The sequence below is a fragment of the Rhincodon typus genome, chromosome 17, assembly GCF_021869965.1.
Source record: "Rhincodon typus isolate 14 chromosome 17, sRhiTyp1.1, whole genome shotgun sequence".
Classification (NCBI taxonomy): Eukaryota; Metazoa; Chordata; class Chondrichthyes; order Orectolobiformes; family Rhincodontidae; genus Rhincodon; species Rhincodon typus.
Window position 1 is genome coordinate 16157163 of NC_063348.1, and position 18729 is coordinate 16175891.

The 18729-nt window shown below is 39.9% G+C and overlaps 1 protein-coding gene across 1 annotated transcript in view; it reads left to right on the plus strand.

Moving 5' to 3' along the window:
- LOC109910660 (anoctamin-9) overlaps positions 1-18729 on the plus strand; it is a 145068-nt gene that overhangs the window by 48481 nt on the left and 77858 nt on the right. The window contains exons 6-8 of the mRNA XM_048607263.1: positions 5464-5528; positions 12700-12759; positions 13423-13511. Of these exons, the coding sequence (XP_048463220.1) occupies positions 5464-5528; positions 12700-12759; positions 13423-13511 (214 nt within the window). The remainder of the gene's footprint in view (positions 1-5463; positions 5529-12699; positions 12760-13422; positions 13512-18729) is intronic.

Here is an 18729-nt window from a genome sequence, read left to right on the forward strand (position 1 = left end):
AAACGTCAGCTTTCCCGCTCCTCTGATGCTGCCTGGCCTGCTATGTTTATCCAGCTCTACACCTTGTTATCTCAGACTCCAGCATTGGCAGTTCCTACTATCTCTGAGCTTTTCCAGCAACTTTGTTTTTGTTCCAAGTTTCATAGGTTAGACACTTGTATATCGGGGTCCACCTCTACATCTTTTTCAAACTTCTTGGAAAATTCTTTCATATCATGGTCTCTACAGCAAGACAGATAATTAGTCCTTTCTCATTGCATTTACTAGATGCAAAATAACCTGCACCTTAGTTGGTTCCTTAACATATATCTCCAGAAAATTATCTCAAACACACTCTAGGAATTCTTCCTCCACAGCACAGTAGCTCTATGTGTAGATTGAAGTCACCCATGATTACTATATTCTCCTTACACATGCACATATGATTTCTGCTTAGCAGGCACGGCACTTGTTGAAACATTTTAAATAAACATATCTTAACAAGGCTAGGAATCTTCCAGTCTTATATTCCCAAAATTCAGAACCATTTTTGAATCTCAACACTAATTGTGTCTACGTTGCACCCTCTGCAGAATTTTTGAAAGTGAATAATTATTAGGCCGCCTTCACTCTTGGCTCCAATTAGGGATGGAATGGGTTCAAGAGCAGGAATTCAGGATAGTGATTTTGCACTCTCCAACTCCAACTGCTGGTGCTGACAAACTGATTGTATGGTGTTAGTTGCCTTCTACACTATGTAGTGACAGGTTGACCTGTAGCTGGATTAACCTCTGCAGCAGCAAAATGTGGCCTATACATGGTCATTAATTAACTATTTAGGAGTCTCAGTTGATGTCAGGTGAGAATGCTGTCCATGGGCCTTATTGACTAAAACCTAACTATATGGTGCAAGGAAAATGGCGAGGTTCATGTATGCTCCTGTCTCAATTCAATGAATCCCTTTATTGTCTATCAATCAGATTGCTTGTTGAACAGGTAATCTAGTGAAAACGTGTTGTTGGTGCCCTGAGTTTAAAATTCTAAGACGATCAAAAAAACCCATACTTGTGTAGTTTCTTTTTCCTATTCTGAAACCACACATAGATAGATACTTATTGGCCTCATCTCTTACCACAGCAACTTGATGACATTAGTGCCCTTCAGCATTTCAATGTAATTCTTGTTTCTTTAAATTCTCTCTAAGACAGTTTACTCACTTAACAATGATCTGGATTTGTGTATTTAGAGCACAAATTTAAAGGCTGAATTTAATACTGAGGAGGATTGTAATAGACTTCAGGAAATCCAAAATCATATGTAGACACCAGGTAAGGTTAGTAATGGATGGTGTGTGGTGTGGTAAACTGATCTTGAGCAAGCTCCAGTGAAATTGGAAGATAAAATATAATGCAGAGAAGAATGAACTGAAATAATGAGGATAATGTATTCACTGTTTAAATTTAAGTGACTGCACAAGTAGAGACTGAGGAATTTATATATGTAATTCTTTCAAAGTGAAGAATTCAGGGTGCCCAGAGGAAGTGAAACTTGAAGGAGTCCAGAGGAGGTTTGTGAGAATGATCCCAGGGATGAAGGGCTTATTATATGAGGAACAGTTGAGGACTCTGAGTCTGTACTCAGTGGAGTTTAGGAGTATTTATTGTAAGGAAATGTTGGGGCTACTCGCTTTTCGTATAGCATAGAAACATAGTAAATAGGAGCAGGAGTAAGCCATTTGACCTTTCAAGTCTGCTCTGCAATTCAGTATGATCATGGTTGATCATTGAGTGCGAAACCCTAATCCCACCCTCCCCCAAAATCCTTTGATCTTTTTAGCTACAAGAGTTATATATACACCCTTCTTGAAAACACCTACTGTCTTGGCTTCAGCCACTTTCTATGGTAGTGAATTTCACAGGCTCACCACTTTCTGCATGAAGAAAGTTCTCCTCATCTCAACCTAAAAGATTTATCCCTTATCCTTAAACTATAACCCCTGGTTCTGGACTCCCCACAACCGGAAACATCCTTCCTGCATCTAACCTGTGTAGTCCTGTTAGAATTTTAATGGTTCTATGAGATTTCACTCATTCTTCTAAACTCCAGTGAATGTAATCCTAACTGACTCAATCTCTCCCAATACATCAGTCCTGCCATCCCAGGAATCAATTTGGTAAGCCTTCATTGTGCTCCCTCTATAGCAAAAACATCTTTTCTCAGATAAGGAGACTAAAATTGCACGCAATATTCCAGATGTAGCCTCACCAATGCATTGTATAATTTCAGTAAGACATCCTTGTTTCTGTACTCGATTCTCTTACCATGAAGGCCAACATACAGTTTGCCTGCCGCACCTCCATGCTTACTTTTACATTAGCTTGTTCCAGAGTTGAGAGAAACTTGGAAGATGACCACCAATTCATCCACCATTTCTATGGCCACTCCTTAAGTACTCTGGAATGTACTTCATGAGTATTTGGGATTTATCAGCTTTCAATCCCATCAATTTCCCCAACACTGTTTCTCTACTAATACAAACGTGGTTCAGTTCCTCCCTTTCACTCAACTCAATGTTCTCCATCATACTTGGTACATTATTTCTGTTCTCCTTTGTGAAGACAGAAAGAAAGTATGAATTTAGTTTGTCAACCATTTCTTTGTTCCACATTATGAATTCCCCTATGTTAGGGACCTATATTGGTTTTCACCAATCTTCTTCTCTTTGCATACCTATAGAGACCTTTAATCAGCTCTTATGTTCCCCACAAGCTTACTCTATTTTCCCTTCGTAATCAATCCCTTGGTCCTCCTTTATTGATTTCTAAACTTTTCCCATCCTCAAGTCTGCTGTTTGTTTCTTGCCAATTTGAATGCTTCTTTTTTGCATCTAATACTATTGCTGTCTTACCTCGTAAGCCATGGATTGGCCACTGTTCTCTTTGCACTCTTGCGCCAGAAAAGAATAAACAATTTTTAATTCACCCATTTGCTCTTTGAATGTTTTCCATTGCCTATTCACTATCATTTCTTTCAGTAACATTTCCCAATCCACCATAGCCAACTCACACCTCATTCCATTGTAGTTTCCCTTAGATTAGATTCCCTTAAGATTCAGGACCCTAGTCTCAGAATCAGCTAACTCACTCTCCATCTGGATGAATTCTATCATATTATGGTCACTCATTTCCAAGTGGTCTCTCGCAACTACATTACCATTGTAATGTCTTTGCATAATGCCCATTCTAAGATGGACTGTTCTTTAGTTGGCTCCTCAATGTATTGATCCAGAGAATCATCCTATACATACTCTAGGAATTCCTCTTCCACAGTACTGTGATTAATTTGATTTGCCTAATCTATTTGTAGATTAAAGTCATCCATAATTACAGATGTTCCTTTACCACATGCATCTTCGATTTCCTGTTTACTGCTATTCCCAACATCACCACTACAGTTTGGTGGTCTATATTACACCCCCACTAATGTGTTTTGTCTCTTGGTGTTTCTCAATTCTCCCCACTCAGATTCTATATTGTCTGAACTAATATCTAACCTTAATATTGTGTTTATACCCTCTGTAACCAGTAATGCAACACAAACAGCTTTTCTTTTTTGTCTGTCCTTCCTAAATACTGAATACCCTGGACGTTCAGTTCCAACCTCTGGTCATCTTCCAGCCATGTCTCTGTAATCCCAAACGTATCAAACCTGTTTATATCTATTTGTGCGATTAATTCATCCAATTTATTTTAAATGCCTTAAGGCTTGACTTTTTAACATTCCTTGTCCCATTCTGACTATTTTATACTGTGGCTTTGTTTGATTCTGGCCTTTGATTCCTCTACCTATCACTTCTCTTATTCTCCTTTCTATACTTTGTTTTTGTCTTTGTCCTGATTCCCCGTCCTTCTTGCGTAAATTCCCATCCCCCTGCCAAATGAGTTTAAACCCGCCGAAACCAACAAAGCAAATACTCCACCCTGCCCTGCCTAGCTGTAATATTATTCTATTAAATTTAGGAAAATGAAAAAAAAACCTCAGCAGTTCTATGAGACACTGACATTAACACAAATTCTGATATGGAGTCAAAACAGTAAGATTTTGAGGTTTGCATCAGGGTTAAATGTGGGCCACATATTGTAACCTCTATTACATGTTCACATTGTATTAATGTTTAACAACAGTTTCTATTAAAAGGTCCAATCTCAGCAAAACATATTTCTACTCGCTTTCCAAAGCTATTTTGTTACATATGTTATTGATATGGCAAATCCATTTGTGACAGGACAGAATGTAGAGTTACAGTAAACAGTGAATAAATATTGGCCAATTATGTGGCCCAGTTTATAGCTTATCTATAAACCTGGCAATAGCTTTCGGTAAACACTCACAGATATCTGCCCAATTAAATTCTTAAGAGAATGATAATCTATGTTGACAATGCAAGGGTCAGGATTACTTTGTCCATATACAATATCCATTTAATGGCTCTTTACATAGCTTCTTTACAAACAATACTCAAATACTAATCTAGCTTTGTCCTTACAGTAAAGGGGTAAATATCGAGTCACTAAGTTGCTCATCATAGCTGGGCTAATCAATGGCTCCTTCTCGCTTTGGGAAACTTTCTCCCCAACCAAACAAACCTCTTTGCCTGACTTTTCCTCCAGCCCCCTGAATGACAGCAACCCCCGCCCCTACTCCTATGTTCCCCTCTTTTCCTGGGACCAACTCACTTCTCCCTACAAGATCGCTTTCTCCCAATGTGGACTTAGGCTTCACCAATCAACTGAATGGAACCCAGCCCTGTTAGTCAGGTTTGGCCTGTGGGTGCAGAAGTCATCAATCTATGCCATGTATGATGTTGTGTTATTATGTAGATTTTAAACCAGAAAGACAGGTTATCTTTTAGACAGTTACATAATGTTGATGTTCTGCTTTCAGTTGCACTCAGTGCAGTCGAGACAGTGTAGTGTATGCAATCAGCCAGTTACGTAACGTATGACACAAAACCAAGACAATGTTGATTTTTAATGTATAAAACTATGTACAAATATGATAGCAATGTAAATAGTCAGTGGTATTAACAAACTTCAAGACATCTCTCTCAAAAAGAAAATGTCTTAGGTTATGCCACAATGTGAGTTAACATATAGGATAACACTCAGACCACATTATACTGGCAGTAGTGTTTGACCCAAGAAACCATATCAAGATGACACATTACATGCTATGGGGAATCCTGACTTCTGAGGAACTCTTTGGGATTCCCCACTGTAAAGGCAGGTAAGTAAAACTTGGCCTTTGGTTCTGCTTAATCTTTTCAACCTTGGTGGTATTGATCTTTAGCAGGTACATTTCAACAAAACAGTAGAAAATTTTACAGGACTGTTGGTGCTCATACAAGATGACATAGATGCTCATTGTATTGCTGTAGGTAGAAACAAAGATGTTTCGTGTCTAATGTTTTTCTTTCCCTCTTAGCTACGAACTCTCTACGCAAATTAGTGAATGATGGTACATTTAAAGCATTCTTCCCACTTCATGAGGTAAAAATTAATCTTCATTCTGGTAGTGAAATAAATTGCCTTCATTTGTTCAGTGCCTTATCATGGGCGGCCATGCTTCACAAATTTGCCTACAAAGTAAAAATGACTCAACCTACTTTTACATAGCAAGGTCCCAAGATCAATTAAATGGTTTTAATGATGGTGGTTTAGGGATAAATATTAGACGACTCCCACTTTTCTTCAAAGCATGTTCCTTAACATTCACCTCAACAAGAAGACACATCTTTGGTTTAATATTTAGAGTCATAGAGTAATACAACATGCAGACAGGTCCTTCAGCCCAAACTGGTCCATGCTGACCATGGTGCCAACTCAGCTAGCTCTAATTGCCTGCATTTGGTCCATATCCCTCTAAACCTTTCCCGTCCATGTACCTATCCAAATATTTTTTAAATGTTGCTATTGTACCTGCCTCAACCACTTTCTCTGGCAGCCCATTCCATATACGCACCACTCTCTGTGTGAAGAAGTTGCCCCTGAGATCCTTCTGAAATCTTTCCCCTTTCACCTTAAACCTATGCCCTCTAGTTTTCCATTCCTCATCTCTGGGAAAGAGACTATATGCATTCATCCTATCTATGCCTCTCGTGATTTTATACACCTCAATAAGATCATCCCTCAATCTCCGACATTCAAAGCAATAAAGTCCTATCCTGGCCAACCTCTTCCTATAACTTAGGCCTACTAGTCCTGGCAACATCCTTGTAAATCTTCTTTACACACTTTCCAATTTAATTATGTCTTTTCTGTAACAGGGTGACCAAAACTGTGCACAATACTCCAAGTCCGGCCTTGCAAATGACTTATACAGCTGTAACATAACATCTCAACTCCTTTGCTCAATGCCTCAACCGATTAAAGACCAGCATGCTAAATGCCTTCTTCACCACCCTGTCCACCTGTGACGCCGCTTTCAATGAGCTATGTACTTGTACTCCCAAGTCCCTCTGTTCCACAGCACTCCTCAGGACCTTACCATTTACTGAGTAAGTCTTATCTTAGTTTGACTTTCCAAAGTGCAATATCTCATACTTACCTGTATTGAATTGCATTTGCCAAACCTCAGCCCACTTCCCTACCTGATCAAGATCCCTCTATAATTTTTGATAACCTTCGCTATCAACGATATCTTTTGTATCATCTGCAAACTTACTAATCATGCCTTGTACATTCACATCCAAGTCATTATGTAAATAACAAATAACAAAAGTCTCAGCACTGACCTCTTTGGCACACCACTAGTCACAGGCCTCCAGTCCGAGAAACAACCTTCAACCATCACCCTCTGCTTCCTACCATCAAGCCAGTTTTGAATCCAATTAGCTAGCTCTCCCTGGATTCCATGTGACCTAACCCAGTGACTAGCCTGCATTGTGGGACCTTATCAAAGGTCTTACTAAAGTCCATATAGACAACATCCACTGCCCTACCTTATCCACCCTCTTGGTCACCTCTTCGAAAAACTCAAAAAGATTTGTCAGACATGACTTCCCGTGCACATATCTATGCTGACTATCCGTAATCAGACCTTCCACTATCCAAATGTTGGTTGATCTGTCCCTCAGTATCCTTTCCAATAATTTGCCTTTCACTGATATCAGGATCACTGGCCTCTAATTCTCTGGCTTGTCTTTGCTATCTTTCCTAAACAATGGAACAAAAACCCTCCAGTCTTCTGGAACTTCACCAGTGGCTAAAGATCAAGCAAAAATCTCTAGAATGGCCTCTGCAATTTCTTCCCGAGCCTGCCACAACATCTGAGGATGGACTTGATGAGGCCCAGAGGATTTATCCACCTTAATGTGCTTTAAGGCTGCAAACACCTCCTCCCATGTAATGTGTATGCAGTCCAAAACAATCGCCACTTCTTTCCTTTTTTACTAGCATCCATGATTCTTTCCTCAGTAAACACTGAGGAGAAATATTCATTAAAAATCTCCCCCATCTCCTGTGGTTTCACACATAGATGGCCATGCTGATCTTTAAGGGGACATATTCTCTCCCTAGCCACCCTTTTACTCTTAATATAGCTATAGAATTTCTTTGGATTATCTTTAACCTTATCTGCCAGATCCATCTCATACCCTCTTTTTGCTCTTCTGATTTACCTCTTAAGTGTGCTCCTACACTTTTTATAGTCATCTAAGGATTCACTTGAGCCTGATAGCTTAAACCTAATGTACTCCTTCTTTTTCAAATCAGCCAGGGATCCCTGCCAGCTTTTCCCTTCACCCTAATAGGGATATACTGTCCCTGGACTCTTGATATCAGACTTTTAAAAGCCTCCCGTTTGCCAATTATTCCTTTTCCTTCAAACAGACTCACCCAATTTACCTCTGCTAGATCCTGCCTAATGGTCCCAAAATTGGCCCGGCTCCAGATTAGTAGCTTAACCTGTGGACTTGTCCTATCTTTTTCCATAACTATGTTAAAACTAAGAGAGTTATGGTCTCTGGACCCAAAGTGCTTTCTGACTGACACTTCAGTCACTTGCCCAGCCTTGTTTCCCAAGAAGAGATCCAGTGTTGCACCCTCCCAAGTAGGGCCCTCTGTATATTGATTTAGGAAACTTTCTTGGGTACATTTGACAAATTCCACCACGTTTAGGCCTTTCACACTCTGGGTGGGCCAGTCAATACAGGGGAAATTAAAATCGCCAACCAAAAGATCGCACTCTTAAATAATGTTTCCTCTAAGCTGGGTAACCATATTGCTGTGAGGATCCAAGAAGTTTCCTTGTAGACTGGGAATAGGTTAGTTCTTTTTAAGTTACTCTATGTGTATGGCTATGCAAAAAAGGTTACTGGGACTAATAGGAATTTGCTGCACACGACAAAAAAAAAAGTTGATTTCACCAGTGCAGTTTTCCTTCAATACTGCACTGAAGTATAAATCTATAATACGTGCTTATGTGAGATTTGAATCCATGGCCTTTCGATTTGTATGCAAAAGTGCTACCATTGCCAGATTAACACATTGTTTTGATTAGAGGTTCAGATTGAACTGCTTAAGGAACTTAAACATTCAGTTATCAAAAAAGGATTTACAAAATGCTTTCATCAGGTTTTAAAAGTGTATTTGAGCACAATGATATTATAAGATCATACTGACATTTATTCATGTTTCTAACTACAAATTCATTATTTTTAACTACACTTAATAAAGATAGGCATAATCCAAAATTCACGTTGGAAGGGATAATGCTGCTGCAGATACTGATCACAAATCTGCTGCAGTGGGATGTCCAATATGCTAATTTTATGTGGGTTTTGTGCTGTTAAGTACTCTGCAATGTAACTATTTGATGGAAATATTTCCTTAGTAAGGCCCCGTGATGTGAATTCCTTTCCCCATATTAGATATATGCTATAAAACTAGGAATCTGATTCATAGAGCCACTTGAGAAAGTTGATATTCCACTGGAAAAAGGATTTCATTAAAAATTTTTAAATAATCATTAAAGATCCTACAGTGAGTTTTTTTGGTCCAGGAAAGTCCTTGCCTACAACAAAACCTTAATGAAACAATCTTGGCAAGATTACCTGCTATAACATATCTCTAAAAGCCTAAGAACTTCTCTGTTCACTTGACTACATATTGTTCCCTATTTTGGAAGTGATAGAATCCCTACAGTGTGGAAACAGGCCCTTCGGCCTAACAAGCCCACACTGACCCTCAGAGCATCTCACCCAGGCCCATTTCCCATAACCCACCTAATCTATACATCCCTGAACACTATGGGTAATTTAGCATGGCCAATCCACCTAGCCTGCACATCTTTGGGCTGTGGGAGGAAACTGGAGCACCCGGAGGAAACCCGTGCAGACGTGGGGAGAATGTACAAACTCCACACAGACAGTCGCTCGAGGGTGGAATCGAACCCGGGTCCCTGGTGCTGTGAGGCAGCAGTGCTAACCACTGAGCCACTGTGCCACCCCTGTGTTTTTGGGTACTGTACACCAGCAATATTTTTATTTCATTTACTCTTGTTCTTTTGCTGGTTTTGATATTATGTTGTAAAATGTACTGAATGAGTAAGAAGAGTTTATGAGAAAATTAATAAATACTAGTTATGATTTCATAGAATCCCTATAGTGTGTAAGCAGACCATTAAGCCCACACTCCCCCTCCTAACAGCATTCCACCCAGGACCCCCTGCCTCCACCAAACCTATGCTATCTCTGTAACCTTGCATTTCTCATGGCCAATTCATCTGACCTGCCTGTCTTTGGACTGTGGGAGGAAACTGGAGCACCTGGAGGAAACCCACGCAGAATGTGCAAACTCCACACAGACCGTTACGCAAAGTTGGAATTGAATCCAGGTTCCTGGCACTGTAAGGCAGCAGTGCTAACCACTGAGCTACCATTCTGCCTGATGGGGGAATTGTCTTTGTTCTGACTTTGCATCTAGGCATGTCCAATTGATTCTGTCCCTGCCACCTTCCCTTCACAAGGCAAAACTGTCTCAAAATTTAACATCTGCTGTTGTCTTAATCAGGAACACCCAAATCCTTTTCTCCTTGTAAAATGAATGTCAAATCCAGACTGACCAAGAATAATGAGGAAAGGTGCATACATGTTGAATTGATGAACAAGGAGAGGCAATGTAACAATTTTAGGGAGATGCAAGAATAGAGAGGATTTACATAGAATCCCTATAGTGTGGAAACAGGCCCTTCGGCCCAACAAGTCAACCTTCTGACATCCCACACTGACCCATCCCTGTATAACTCACCTAATCTACACATCCCTGGACACTATGGGCAATTTAGCATTGCCAATCCACCTAACCTGCATATCTTTGGACTGTGGGAGGAAACCAGAGCACCCAGAGGAAACCCATGCAGACACGGGGAGAATGTACAAACTCCACACAGACAGTTGCCCAAGGGTGGAATTGAACCTGGGTTCCTGGTGCTGTGAGGCAGCAGTGCTAACCACTGAGCCACATATACAAATCTTTGGTGATAGGGCAATTTGTTGAAGCTGTTTCTACATTGTCATAAAAACGCTATCAGCATAAGCCGAGAGAACAAAAGCAGGGAAGCTATACTTTTAAACCTTTTAAAAAAAATTAACCTTTATATTTTTAAACCTTTAAAGCTTACTTTAAGAAAATTTTGTGTTGCTGTGGTCAAAAAGTAGAAAAGTGAGACTAAATGGATAATTTCAATGGGCTAAAAGACTTCTTGCTATGTTGACTGACTCTGTGGAAATTATTGATAAAGGAAGATAGCCAAAATGAAGACATGAGCAAAACCAACCAATGCATGGAGCAGATACTGCCAAAAATATGTGAAAACACAAAAGAGGTTTGTCATTTCCAATCAAAACACTAAACAGTTATATTGCATCAAATTTGTTTGGGTGAGATCATAGGAATTAGGAGCAGAAGGTCATTTGACCCTACAATAAGATCATGGCACATCTTTACCTTTAATCCACCATTTTACATTATTACCATATCCCTTCATTCCGTTAATCTTTGTCTCAAATATATTCAGGTTCCCTAGGGTAGTGAAGTCCAAAGATCCACAACCATTTGCATGAAGAAATTTCTCTTCATCTCAGTCCGAGGTGGCCAACTTTTTTGAAACATTATCATGTGTTCTAGATTTCCCACCCAAAGGAAATATTTTCTTAGCATATACTATGCCATGCTTCTTAAAAGAAATTTCAATTAAATCACCTCTCATTCTTCTAAACTTCACTGAGCATTGACCTAGTCAACTTAATCTCTCCACATAGCTCCATCTCCTAATTTCAGGAATCAACTGAATGAACCTTCTCAGAAAAGTCTCCAGTACAAGTAAATACATCCTTAAACAAGGAAACCAAAGCTATACACAGTACTCCAGGAGTGATCTCACCAGCATCCTGTGTAGTTACATCCCCTAACAATAGCGGGCGGTATGGTGGTTAGCACTGCTGCCTCACAGCACCACGTTCAATTCCAACCTCAGGTGACTGCCTGTGTGGAGTTTGCACATTCTCCCTGTGTCTGCGTGGGTTTCCTCTGGATGCTCCAGTTTCCTCAGTCCAGTGATGTGTAGGTTAGGTGGATTGGCCATGCCAAATTGCCCATAGAGTCCAGGGATGTGCAGGCTTGGTGGAAAATGCAGGGCTCCAGGGATGGGGTGAGTCTGAGTGGGAGGCTCTTCAGACGGTTGATGTGGACTCAATGGGCTGAATGGCCTGATTCTGTAATGTAGAGATTCTGTATAGGCCAACAATTTATTAGCCTTTTTAATTATTTTGTGTACCTGAATGTTAGCTTTTGTGTTTCATGTGTACGGTATGTCCAAGAGGCCAATTGGCTTTTTCAGTTTGCTAGTACCTTTCCAGAATCGTGGGGATTTTGGAAATTTACAACCAACATATCTACTATTTAGCCCCCTCTGTAGCCTCTTTGCTACCTTCCTCCTCACCATTTACTTTCCCATCTAACTGCATCATTAGAAAAAAAATTGGATGCACCGAAACATTGAAATATACAAAATAGCAGAAATAGGCTATTTAGCCCTTTCAGCCTGCTCCACTATTCAATATGATCATAACTGATCAGCTTTCTCTCCAAATCCTTTAATCTCTTTAGCCCTAAGAGCTATATCTAAATCCTACTTGGAAACATTTAATGTTTTGGCTTAACCGCTTTCTGTGTTTGACAATTCTACAGGGTCATTAATCTCTGGGTGAGAAATTTCTCCTCACTTCTGACCTAAATGGCCCACCCCTTAGACTGTGGATACAGGATAGGCCATATTCACAATGTTCAATACCTTAATCTAAGTTATTATTGTCAATTGTAAATAAATGACGCTGTAAGTACTGATTTTGCAATATGTCATAAGGAACCCACCATTATGGGACAAGCTGTGCAACATGATGCAAAAATGAGCTTCAGGATCTAATTTACGAATGCAATGAGGTCTGTACATTACTGAAGGACCACACGAGGTTCTAAATTGTGACATCAAAATTGGGTTGGTTGTACCCTGGCACACAAAATCATGGAACAGATAGTTTGGCTCATCATGAGTTATGTAAGAGGTCTTTCGCCTCCTGAACAAAATCTTGCAGTGCTGGGATATATTATACCATGATTCTCTTAAAACTAAACCAATATATTTGCTGCTTATTTAATGCAGAAATGCTGCTGCAGAGGCCATGAAGTCCATGGATCAAAACAGCAATGTTGGCTTTGTAAGGTAACATGTTTTAACTTGCTGAATACACATAATAGTACAACTTCTAGCAGGTTAGTTATTGCGTTGTCTGACCCAAAAATGGAATATTAACAATTAAAAATATTACTTTCTTTCTAATTTTGATGTCCTGTTAAATGACTTCATTTACTTTCAATAACACATTTTTCTAGGATTATTTGCATTGTTTTCACATTTGCTTAAAATTTTGTGGTTACTCTTGCAGTCATTACTGAAAGGTTTATCAGTGAAATCTTCAGCCTGAATATTTCTTGGTGTCCTTTTGAATATCCAGACTGTACTGACTATTACATTCTTTCACCGGGGCTCCATTTTATTTAACATCCACTATTGAGTTTAGGCATCCAGTGTTTATTCCCATCATATTTAAATGATACAAACATTTTAGAAATGTAAGTTTTTATAATCTACAAGTCTTCATTCTATTTTGAAAAGATACTGATTGTCAGCCCAGCCTGGACATGTACATGTTGTTAACATAAAAAGGAATGCTCAGGCTGAAGGTTTTGCTGATAATCCTTTAATTAATGATGCAAGAGAAACCACAAATTCTTCCAATTTTGAGTCATTGCTGAATGGACTGTGGGCTAAATCTTTTCAAAAAGGCCTCCGCTGAAATTCCAATTCCTATTTTGTTGCACTTAGGATGGCAATTATCAGAAAGAACGCAAATTACGCTTTGAGTGGGCTGAGTGGAGATGCTTATTTAAGAAACAACCAATCGAAGAAATAAGGTGAAACAATGATCTGCTATCTCAGACTAAGTTTGTAAATAGTGTTCTTTCTTCTTTCTTTCTCTGTCTGTCTTTCCTCCCTTTCTCTCTGTCTCTCTTTCTTTTTTCTCTGTCTTCTCTCCCATTCTACAATTTCTTGTTTTTCCTCGTTCTTCTTTCTCGCTCTGTTTCTTCTTTCTCGCTGTCTTTCTTCTTTCAATCTCTGTCTCTCTTCTTTCTCTCTCTCTCAATTTCTCCTCTCCCTCCTTTTTCTCTCTCTTTCTTCTTTCTCTCTCAATCTCTTACTTCTTGAGTGCTTGAGATTATGGAGATAATCATGGCTTTTAATATCTGGAATTTCAGTATGTTAGGTTTCACCTGCAAACATGCTGATAAAAATAAATGTCTTTGATTGGAAAGTAACCAGAATTGTTTAATATACATTGTACAGAACTGTCATTAATCTGGCACTGAGGTGCCAGCTGTGAGAAATGGAAAATTATCATATTGTGGCAGTGGGGCCACTCTTCACGACCTGGGTGTGGGGCATACACCAGCACAGAATATCTTGTTATATCCTGACCCATGTCATTAATGTTGCTTCAAAATTGGGGACACATTCAGAACAGCCAGATTGTGCCTCAAAGTGATCCCAAAGAAGCTGAAATAAATTGAAGAACTATGTATCTTTTTTATATAATGTTTCAAAATAAGTGTGTTATGAGCAAGCTTGGAGTTTATTCCAAGCTCAATTCTCAAAATGAACCATCAGAAAGGAAGGAGTTTGGAATTCAACTACATATTGTGTAGAATACTGACTGGTCATCGCCAACACACTGCTCTGCCAAAAAGATAAGTTTAAGACTTTTTAGAGGCATCCACGATCAAAGCACTGGCAAATGATTGACTATGTCATTGTTCAAACCTGAGATCATAAAGATGTCCTCATTACCAAAGTGATGACCAGTGCAGACAACTGTTGGACAGATGACCAGATCATCTGCTCCGCAATGTCTATCAAATGCTACCAGAAGAGCAGAAAATAGCTCAACTTTGAGTGGCTTCAAGAGCCAAGCAGACTAGCAAACTTCCAACAATGTCTTCACCAAAATCTCCAAAGAGTTCATTTTAATGGAGTGGAGGAAATCTGGAAAGAACTGAAGAAGCCTTCATCTCATGCAGTGAAGAAACCATTGGCCACAAGACCAGGAAACACACAAACTGGTTCAGCGAGAATGACCACATCATCCAAGAACTCATCGAAAAGAAGGGGAAAGCTCTCCATGTCTGGCAAAACAACATCACCAGTGAGGCAAACAGAACTCATCAAATAGTAAAGGTGGAGTTATAAAGAAGAACTAGGGATATCAAGAACCAGTGATGGACTGAGAAAGCTAAGGGGCTGCAACTCCTTGCTGACAAATACGACACCTGTGTTTCTTCAGTGCCACCAAGGCAATATATGGACCCAAGAATACCTCAAACTGGTGCAGAGTAAGAATAGAACCCGTTTGAGAGACAGAGAAAACATTATTGTCCAATGGAGAGAACACTTCAAACAACTCCTAAATTGTGATACAATTATTGGTGAGGACATGATTGAGGAAATCCCCCAACTCTTCATCAAAGATGATCTTGTACTCCTACTGAATGTGGCTGAAGTTCAAGCCACCATTAGACATATGAAGACATGGAAAAGCCACAGGAGTAGGTGAGATTCCAGTGGAGATTTTAATCTTGGAAGAGCAGAGCTCACCCGTCACCTCCATCAACTGTTCTTGAAAATCTGGGACAAAGAAGAAATCCCAGCTGTCTCAGGAACACTGCCATCACCACTGTCTTTAAGAAAGGAAACAGAGTGCACTGTGGTAACCACCAAGAAATCTCCCTACTCTCCATTGCTGGGATGATCATTGCCTGTATCCTTGCTTAGCGTCTTTTCCCAGCCTTTGAGGAAACCCTCGTAAGAAAGCCAGTGCGGCTTCTGATCAAACTGTGGATCTATGGATGTGATTTTCACAGCTTGGCAACTCCAAGAGAAATGCCAGGTACAATACCAACCATTCTACATGCCCTTTATCGACCTGACCATGACTTCTGATTCAGTCGTTGGGAAGTGCTATGGAAGACCTTGTCAAATTCATCAATATCCTCTATCTACTCCACAACCAGATGTTGGTGATGGTCCTCCTCGACAGTAATTTGACAGAATCTTTTGAGGTCAAGACAGAGGTCAAACAGGGTTTTGCCATTGCCCAAGCACCACCCCCACCACCCTTTTCTCTATCTTCATCGCCACTATTCCTCATCTTATTAAAGAAAAGCTTCCAGTGGTATGGACATTATCTTCAGGATGGACTGAAAAGTTTTCAACCTCAACAGGCTAAAATCAAATAAGGCAATGACACCAACCTCACCTGTGGCACTTCAGTATGGGGATTACAATGTTATCTCTGCTCTCTTAGAAGAGAATCTTCAAGCCTTGCTAATGTCTTTGCAGAAGTAAAGTGAAGAATTGGTCTCAGCCTCAACTTCAAGAAGACTCAAATCCTTTACCAACTGTCCAAGGCCAGGTTCTGGGCTATCCCTGCCTTAAGATCAATGGAGAAATCCTCCCAAACATGGAACATTTCCCTTAACTGTGAAACTGCCTCTCATCTAAGGTTGACATTAATGAGAAGATTGAACATGGCATCCAAACTGTGAGCACTGTTTTCAGACTCCTAGGATGAGAATCTTCCAACATCCTTGATAATACCAAGATCCTGTGTATATGGTAGTCATTTTTTGACTCTTCTAGTAGCTCTGAAACTGGGTACTGGTCATTGAGGAGTACTATCAATGTTGTTTGAGATAGATTCTCAGCTTCACCTGGGACGACAGGCATTGCAACAACAGTGTACTTGAGCAGTTAAAAGCACCAGCATCAAGGCCATGATCATCTGAAGCCAACACTGCTGGGCTGGCCACATGCTTAGGATGTCTGAGTTCCAACTACTGAAGGAAAGTCTTCTCTGCCCACCTCGAATAAGAGGAGGACAAAGGAAACATTTCAAAGATTCTCTGAAGGCTTTTCTCAAGAAATGCGACATAGATGTCAATGCATAGGAGACCCTTGTTCATAAGAAACCATGTTGGATGGAACCCCTGTATGAGGGAAAATAATTCTTTGAGAACACCCATTGGTATTCCTTTCTCTAGTTCCTTTTCCCTACTTTTTCTTGCCAATGATCTCAAGGCTAAGGACCATTTCCACTTCCCGAGAAAACATCTGACAAATGTGTGGTCAGGGATGCTCCCCATCAGCCACGCAAGGACCAAGACAGCCCATGACCAGTGACCCAGAATTTTCCAAGTGGACAATCATACTTATTGGTGAGAGATTGCCTCCGCCACTGCCGATGTTACTGGCAAGATTGGAATTTACTGCCTGTCTTTTGTTGGCTTGAATAGATGGTAACAAGCTAATTGAATAGCAATGCAGTGAAGGTACACCCACAGGTCTGGCCTGAAAATTAACAAATAACACTTGCACCACACAAGTACCAGACACTGATCATCTCGAATGTGACAGAACCTCGCCAACTCTTGACACCTTCTTCGTATTTCCATCATCAGGTGCTCCACGATGTACATTCAAAGGGATCACCATTAACCAAACTCAGGTGGAATAGCCATGTAATTTGAATGAGTGGTTCACCTAATTTCTCAAAGACTTTTCATAAATTATTAGGAACAAATCATAAGTGACATGAAACATTTACCATTTACCTGGATTAGTCTAGCTTCCACAGTACTGACTAAATTCAACACCACCCAGGCCAGAGCAAACCTGCCTGCAAACTTTAACATCTATTCCTTCCACTGCCAAAGTACTGTGGGTGCATTGTGTACTATTGACAGGATGCACTTCATCAACACGCCAAAGTTTTCTCAACAGTACTTCCTACACCTGTAACATCCAACTCCTCAAAGGATAGCCCAGCAGCTGCACGAGAATACAATAACCTCCAAATTTCTGTTTGAGTTGCATATCATTCTACCTTGGACAATATTGTCATTTAATCAATGTTGCTGAATCAAAGCTTAGAATTCTCTCTGAATTCTAGAAGTATTGTAGCCATATACAAATAAAGAAGCACATTTATCATCTTCTCAAAGGCAACTAGAACTGAGTAACAGATGACAATCTTGCCCACATCCAAAGAGTTATTTAAAATAAAATTAGCAAATAGACACAAAGGCTGATAGTCCATTGAATGTAATGGGTTGCATCCTAGGACATAAAAGGAAGTAGCTACAGAGGTGGGGAATGCACTGGTAATAATCTTCCAAGAATCCTTGGATTCTGGACAAATCCCAGAGGATTGGCAAAGTACCAGTGTAAGCTATTATTCAAGAAGGGAACGAGAAAAAAATTCAGTCAGTACAGATCAGTTAAATTAACACCTGTCATTGGGAAAATGTTAGAGACTGTTGTAAGCATGTCATAACAATGCATTTAGAAATACATAGTATAGTCAAGCAGAGGCAGCATGGCTTCACCATAAAGGGCAAGTCATGCCTGACAAATTTATTCACAATTTTTGAGGAGGTAATAAGCAGGATAGATGAAAAGAAAACAACAGATGTAATATATTTGAATTTACAAAGTGAATAGCTCATGGTGTTGGAGGTACTATATTAATGTGGATAGAGAACTAGCTAACTAACAGAAGGCAGATTTGGGATATGGAGGGCAATTTCAATATGGCAACCTATATCTAGTGCAGTGATACAGGGATCAGTGCTGGGGCCACAGTTAGTTAATATATATGTTAATAACTTACACGAGATGTGAATGCACTGTTGTCAAGTTTGCAGATGACACAAATAATAGGTAGGAAGGCAAGTAGTGAGGATGACATAAAGAAACTACAGAGGCACATCGATAGGTTAACTAAGTGAACAAAAACTTGACAGATGTAATATAATGTGAGAAAATATAGTGTTATGGACTTTGGCAGGAATGATAAACCAGCTGAATACTATTTAAATGGAGAAAAACATACAAGTTCAGCAGGTAATAGAGAAGGCAAATAGAACATTGGCTTTTATTTCAAAGGGAATGGGATATAAAAACGGGGGGGGGGGGGGGGGGGGGGGGGGGAAAGAGAAAAGAGAAGGGGGGTGTGGGGGGGGTGAACAAAAGGATAACTTTTTTAATGGGAGAAGGGGCGGGTGGGGTGTCAAACCCGAG